This window comes from Leptonychotes weddellii, chromosome 2 (assembly GCF_054177405.1).
Source record: "Leptonychotes weddellii isolate Sample4059 chromosome 2, ASM5417740v2, whole genome shotgun sequence".
NCBI lineage: Eukaryota > Metazoa > Chordata > Mammalia > Carnivora > Phocidae > Leptonychotes > Leptonychotes weddellii.
In genome coordinates this window covers 141,865,712-141,872,941 of record NC_138370.1, presented here as the reverse complement: position 1 = coordinate 141,872,941, position 7,230 = coordinate 141,865,712, and the positions used below count along the sequence as shown (strand labels likewise).

The 7,230-nt window shown below is 40.1% G+C and overlaps 1 protein-coding gene, 1 long non-coding RNA gene and 1 other non-coding gene across 3 annotated transcripts in view; 1 reads left to right on the top strand and 2 right to left on the bottom strand.

The window, feature by feature from the left end:
• FRYL (FRY like transcription coactivator) overlaps positions 1 to 7,230 on the bottom strand; it is a 242,644-nt gene that overhangs the window by 13,920 nt on the left and 221,494 nt on the right. Inside the window, exons 48-50 of the mRNA XM_081812875.1 lie at positions 5,166 to 5,373; positions 2,632 to 2,781; positions 1,251 to 1,349 (exon numbers count right to left, since the gene is read on the bottom strand). Coding sequence (XP_081669001.1) covers positions 1,251 to 1,349; positions 2,632 to 2,781; positions 5,166 to 5,373 — 457 coding nt within the window. The remainder of the gene's footprint in view (positions 1 to 1,250; positions 1,350 to 2,631; positions 2,782 to 5,165; positions 5,374 to 7,230) is intronic.
• LOC145720199 (uncharacterized) overlaps positions 1 to 7,230 on the top strand; it is a 204,006-nt gene that overhangs the window by 78,724 nt on the left and 118,052 nt on the right. The gene's annotated exons all lie outside the window — the stretch shown is intronic.
• On the bottom strand, positions 505 to 611 carry LOC145720398 (U6 spliceosomal RNA). Its single transcript, XR_014143299.1, has one exon. It is a non-coding gene; the product is annotated as a U6 spliceosomal RNA (small nuclear RNA).

The following is a 7,230-nucleotide window of genomic DNA, read 5'->3' as shown; positions in this document are numbered from 1 at the left end:
ACTTACTTGTGGAACATAAGGAATAGCATGGAGGACATTAGGAGAAGGAAGGGAAAAATGAAGGGGGGGAAATCAGAGGGAGAGACGAACCATGAGAGACTATGGACTCTGAGAAACAAACTGAGGGTGTTAGAGGGGAGGGGGTGGAAGGATGGGTTAGCCTGGTGATGGGTATTAAGGAGGGCACGTACTGCATGGAGCACTGGGTGTTATACGAAAACAATGAATCATGGAACACTACATCAAAACTAATGATGTATTGTATGGTGACTAACATAACATAATAAAATAAAATTAAAAAAAAAAGTCTGTTTCTTGGTTTGCCTCTCTTTTCCCCCTATGTTCATTTGTTTTGTTTCTTAAATTCCACATAGGAATGAGATCATATGATAATTGTCTTTCTTTGACTGACTTATCTCACTTAGCATAATACCCTCTAGTTCCATCCATGTCGTTGCAAATGGCAGGATTTCATTCTTTTTTATGGCTAAGTAACATTCCAAAGAAAATATGGAACACTTCACGAATCTGCATGTCATCCTTGCACAGGGACCAAGCTAATCTTCTCTGTATTATTCCAATTTTAGTAGATGTGCTGAGGAAGCGAGCATTACATGCGACAGGTATTTAATACTAATTAATGAAAGATCCATCTATTCTAGGAAAAAAATGTCTACTCTATATAGTTTGTGTGAAAAGGAGAAAACAGTTTTCAGTTTTTCTGCCCCTGCTAATTGAAAACCTTCCCTCTCGGGAACAGAACTAATTATTGTTTTGCAGTGCCAGATGGGGGATGAAGAAACATCTCTTCAAAAGTACGATCTATAATCTACTACACATCTCTTTCTCCCTTTGCTTGCCCACATACACATCGCAGGAAAGAGAGCCCAGCTTTGGCATGGGTTACACATTTTCCAGATCACAACAGCATAGTGCATTCTCAGAGAGCTGATGCTTTTATTTCCCCACTTGCACTGTGGACAGAAGCTATGTCGTCTCCACAAAGAAGCTTTCTATAAAGCTATAGTTTTCCATTGTGTTCTTAGGCTCTTCGAGGGCTGATTTCTAAGAGCCAAAGACAGGAATTCACTGGACAGAGAATTCAGAGGGAGGGCCCATGTTTCTCAGTAAAACCCTGAGGCAAGTGCTAAGAGGTCTGCTTTTCTCTCTCGGCTGGAATTCAGCTGCCAAGTTAACATTTCTAGTGTCAAAAGCAAGCTACTTTTTTCATATGGCAAAAGGAGACTGACCTGCTCAGCTGCTTCTCTTTTGGCATTGTATGTATCCAGGTGTTCTTGCAACTCCAAAACACTGAACTTGAGTGTTTCCAGCAAACCGCATGACATCAGCTGTCAAATCAGAAACATTGATCCAGGTTATCACTTTTTTTTTTTTTAAGACTTTATTATTTGAGAGAGAGAGAGTACGAGCAGGGGTAGAGGGAGAAGCAGGCTCCCCGCTGAGCAGGATTCCAGGACCCTGGGATCACGACCCAAGCCAAAGGCAGACAACGACTGAGCCACCCAGGCGCCCCCAGGTTATCATTTCTGGTCATAGTCATGAGACTGGCAACTTTTGAGTCGTGGAATTTCTGTTAGTTGGTTTTTGGCCCAACTTAGTGCCGGCGTCCCTTTACTGCACTCTGTCCTGTACGAAGGGCTGACCTTTCGCTGAAATAGTACAAACGCAGTGGGATTTCAGGGATGCCAGCAAGGACAAGTATGCCTTCAAATGCTTTCAAGAACTGCCTTAGGTGAGAAATGGCATGCCAGACCAGTATATACCTTAAAGATAACACCCTTGAAGCTTCTTAAATCTTAATGCTCTAAATATATATATATATATATATATTTTTTTTTTTTTTTTTAAAGAGAGAGGGAGAGGGAGAATCTTAAGCAGGCTCCCATGTCCAGCATTGAGCCCGATGTGGGGCTCGATCTCACCACCCCTGAGATCATGACCTGAGCTGAAATCAAAAGTTGGACGCTTAAATGACTGAGCTACCCAAGTGCCCCTCTCTACATATCTTAATACATAATCTATGAGCATGTTTGGAAACAAAACACGAAGACTGAGCTCTGGGTTCTTCATGGGGGTAGGTCTAGCCCTCTCCTACCCACTTTTATTCAAGAATCAGGAAAGAAGTACCCATGTCTAGAGTAGGACTCTCTAGCTTCCCCATCTAGGACTCTGTGAAGGGTGAGGACAGTGAGGGCTCAGAATCAGAAACAGTCACAAGTCACTGCATATAATACACTGGAATTATATTTTGCGAGATATTTATAGTCAAATTGAAAATATAAACCTTTACACTTCAAAATTCTGAATTGCCTTTAAAAAAAAAAAAGACCATTTACTGATTGGTGCCATTCAAATTTAGTCTTTATAATAAGCCTTCATATAAAAACTTACTGTTTCGGGGCGCCTGGGTGGCTCAGTCGTTAAGCGTCTGCCTTCGGCTCAGGTCATGATCCCAGAGTCCTGGGATCGAGCCCTGCATCGGGCTCCCTGCTCAGCAGGAAGCCTGCTTCTCCCTCTCCCAGTCCCCCTGCTTGTGTTCCCTCTCTCACTGTGTCTCTCTCTGTCAAATAAATAAATAAAATCTTAAAAAAAAAAACAAAAACAACTTACTGTTTCAGCATCCACAAACACTGTTGGGCATTCTGAACACATCATCATCACTTCCAGTGAACTTTTAAATTTGGTACCAATGCGTTGCAGACTCTCACCAAGAAAGCTGACTGCCTCATTAGTTATATCTCCAAACTTTCTTTGAATTGTCTACGGAGAAAAGCATTAAAAAATTTTAGTGTTTCATAAGAAGGCCTTTTTTCATCTTTAAGGAGCATAATTTATAATTAGGGCAAACTTTTATTTTAAAATTATTATTGTAGTGATATACAGAATTCTAATAACTGGTCTGTAAATCCATGTTTTTAGTCTCTTCTTTAGGATATGTTAATTTCACAAAATGATCAAAAATTTACAAAATCATACTACTGAAAAAAGAAACTGATGATTCATGCCATTCATCTCCCCATTCCTGAGATTTTTTTCATTAGGAGAGATAGAAGGAATACGTGCTGCACATCACTGGAAATAAAGTCCTTACATGTCTGAAGAATTAGCTCTTCTAAAGTTCTACCTGAAAGAAACTTTCAGTAAATGCAGTTTACTATGTATGCTTGGCTATGGGCTGCCATCTGATTTAATTAAAGTCATAAACATGCATTAAGGGTACTATCTTCTCAAAACTCAAGAATACTCACTGACGTAAAGTAGAGAGTGCCTTACCCATAATGAGCACTCAGGGACTTAGACTACATTATCAATGGTATAATTATACAGATAGTTAACGTGTACCCACATGTGTATGTGCCGCACCGTCGGGTATCCTTATAGTTTAATAATAATAAAAGCATTAGCTACAATCTCAAGCATCAGGAAACAGAATATCATTGGAAAGAAAAAAATACATAAATAGGAAACCAAGTAGCAGTGCAAAAGTACAGAATAAAATAAATAAATGCTCTGCTTCAGGAGCGCTAAACAACTTCCCGGAGGGAGAGACTGGAGGTTGGAGTGGCTGGAAAAGCCCCACTGAGAATATGTACTTAGCTGGGTCTTCCAAGATGGGCAGCATTTGCTTGGGTTGAGAGGAAAAGTGGTAGGTAGTTCAGAGCATAATGACTGACCTGGTGTTTCTCTGTGCTTTAGTTTCCCTGGCTACAGAACGCCAGAAATACATCTACATTTTTTTTTTTATTTTTATTTTTTTTATTTATTTGCGAGAGAGAGAATGAGAGACAGAGAGCATGAGAGGGAGGAGGGTCAGAGGGAGAAGCAGACTCCCTGCTGAGCAGGGGGCCCGATGTGGGACTCGATCCCGGGACTCCAGGATCATGACCTGAGCCGAAGGCAGTCGCTTAACCAACTGAGCCACCCAGGCGCCCAATACATCTACATTTCATAGGTCTGTTCTAGGAATTAAATAATGTAAAGCATTTAAGCACAATGCCTAGCTCATATTACTATTTCTACGGTTGGAAGCAATCTTAGCTAAAATTTTTGAGATGTGTGGAAACACAGCCAATTAATTTAGTACTTAATTATAAATTGTTTTAGGATAGTGACTGTAAACCCTTTGAAGGCAGGGACCATGCTTTCTATGTTTTTTTGGCATCCCGGATGGTGCCCACCCTACTGCAGAAAATTTATCAGATATTGCTTTCAAGTTTTATTTTAGTTGCCTGAAGGGAGATATCTGTATTAGTTGTTTATAAATTATCAGCAGTACAATGGCATCACAATATAAATTTAAATAATATCACTATCTTCGGGAAAAAAAAATTTTTTTTTTTTTTTAAAGATTTTATTTATTTATTTGAGACAGAGAAAGTGAGAGAGAGAGAGCACATGAGAGGGGGGAGGGTCAGAGGGAGAAGCAAGCTCCTTGCCGAGCAGGGAGCCCGATGTGGGACTCGATCCAGGGACTCCAGGATCATGACCTGAGCCGAAGGCAGTCGCTTAACCAACTGAGCCACCCAGGCGCCCAAAAAAAATTTTTTTTAAAGATTTATTTATTTTAGAGATGGGGGAGAGGAGGGGCAGAGGGAGAGAGAAACCCAAGCAGACTCAGCTCTGAGCATGGAGTCCGTGGGGCTCGATCTCACGACCCTGAGATCACAACCTGAGCCAAAACCAAGAGTGGGACGCTCAATGGACTATGCCACCCAGGAGCCCCGGGGAAAAAATTTTTTTAAAGAACATCAGTGGGAAGATGAAAATCTGAGACACTAAGAAAAATAAAAATAGAAAATAGAATTTGAAAAAAAAGGGAAAGAAAATAGAATTAGAGATACTGATTTTAGATTAAAAAAAAAACAAAACTTGGGGCGCCTGGGTGGCTCAGTCGTTGGGTGTCTGCCTTCGGCTCAGGTCACGATCCCAGGGTCCTGGGATCGAGCCCCACATCGGGCTCCCTGCTCAGCGGGAAGCCTGCTTCTCCCTCTCCCAGTCCCCCTGCTTGTGTTCCCTCTCTCGCTGTGTCTCTCTCTGTCAAATAAATAAATAAAATCTTTAAAAACAAAACAAAACAAAACCAAAGCTGTAACTTTATCAGGTAACTGTTAATATAAATTCAGAAAACTTTAAACCTCCCAGACCTGAAACAGCCTGGAAAACACATGAAAAGTGAACACTGCGCAGGACCCATCGGTGTCAGACAGCATCTGGTTGACATGGCAGCGCCAGGCTTCTTCCTCGTCATCACACGCTACCGGCTGAAACGCAGCTATTATGGCAGAAAGAAACGGTGATGGAGGAGGTGATGTCTGGACTTCTGGGAAGCCATCTTGCTCTTCTTCATCTTGACTGTTAATACAAACATCACAGTAATCATAATACTATCTTAAAATAGTCAAAGTCATCCAACATAGATTATTTTTATTCAAATTTATGCATTGATTTAGAAAATGTACAACAACCTAAACTTTGTAAGAAAGTACAAATAAGCAGATATCTGTGTTCTTTCTACTGAGCATCTTTGGAATTAGAAATTAACTTTCAAGCAACCACCTTAAAACAAGCCAAGTCCCATAATATGCCATGCTGTGCAATAATTTCAGCAACTTCTGTGAATAACTCAGATTAGAATGCTTTCATTTTTAATGATCAATTTTGGAGGCTTTTTCATTGAACAGGTCCAAATTGATGATGATAACATGTAAAGCGTTCTGGCTTTCGGGTCAGGGGCTAGCTTAGCTGCTTTATATGGACTGTTTCAGTCCATCTTCACAGCAACTCTGAAGGTTAGGCTCATATTACCTCAGTTTTACCACGAGGAAACAAAAAGTTCAGTGAAAAATACTGTGCCTAGGTTATTGGGTAGGAAATGACAGAATCAGAATTTGAACCCAGGACTATGGGTCCAAACCCAAGGTTATCAGCCTTGACACATACTGGGAGCTCAGCTATTTCATGACTATATACCATGTGCCTCGAGGTGTGTCAGTAATAGACTGTGGACTCAAAGAAAAATAAGACCTGGCCATCTCTTTTGAGGAATTTATAATCCCAACAAAGTCAGATAATACAAACAAAAATGGAACAATGGAAAGAGATGAAGATACGTTTGGGTTGGCCATTCTGTATAGAAATGTGTAACTCTGGGTCTTAAAGCTGAAGCGGGGTTTGAGTCAGACACTCCATAAAACAATGTGTTACTCAAGGTCTTAAATTTGCATGTTTCACATGACAAAGTAGCTCTATATGGCTTTACAGAAATTATGGAGAAATTCATATGGAAGGGAGGGATCTGAGTAAAGATGGGGGGAAGATCAAAATAAAACGGACATCTGAAGTGAAAACTAAGCTATACCTCAAAAAAGTATATTTTTACAATGTCACTGTGGTGACTGATTTTAACAAAATGTGTTTCTTTTAAGCTTGGGTGGCTATCCCTCCATATTTAGTAGGGATGCACTACTCTTTTTCAATCTTCAATACTTGGCCAAAGTCCCTAATTTGGCTTCAGCCTTTTAGAAAGCCCAATAGTTGAAGATCTACCTCCACATCATTTCTGGCATCCCTGACTTTGTGTATGATGAATGAATGAGTGATTGCAGAGGTTACTGCCGTCCAAATCGGTAATATGAACAAGGTGTGTCACCAAGATGGTTAATGTCTGAATGTACACTTTCAAATACAGGAAAATATTCTAGGTATACTGAAGAGTGAAAATCTCCTTCTGTGTTGTATATGTTAAAACTCTATTATCACTTGATGGGGCGCCTGGCCGGCTCAGTTGGAGGAGAATGCAACTCTTGATCTCAGGGCGTGAGTTCAAGCCCCATATTGGGTGTAGAGCTTACTTAAACACACACACACCCCCTCACACCCACACACCTCTCTTAGCACTTGAAATACAAATGAATGGTTTTTATTGTAAGAGTGAAACTCTGAAATATTTGATGATTAAAAATAATTATCAAGGAGCTTGAAATTATTGAATGGGGAAATAGATACACGGATAGTGCGTCAAGCTAGATAGCTTTATAAAGAACATTATTTTGAGCAGTATTTATAAAACTTAAATAAAAGAAAAATAGTAGATATTAGAGGGGAGGGTATGTGCTCTGGTAAGCGCTGTGAATTGTGCAAGACTGTTGAATCTCAGATCTGTACCTCTGAAACAAATAATGCAATATATGTTAAGAAAAAAAAAAAGAA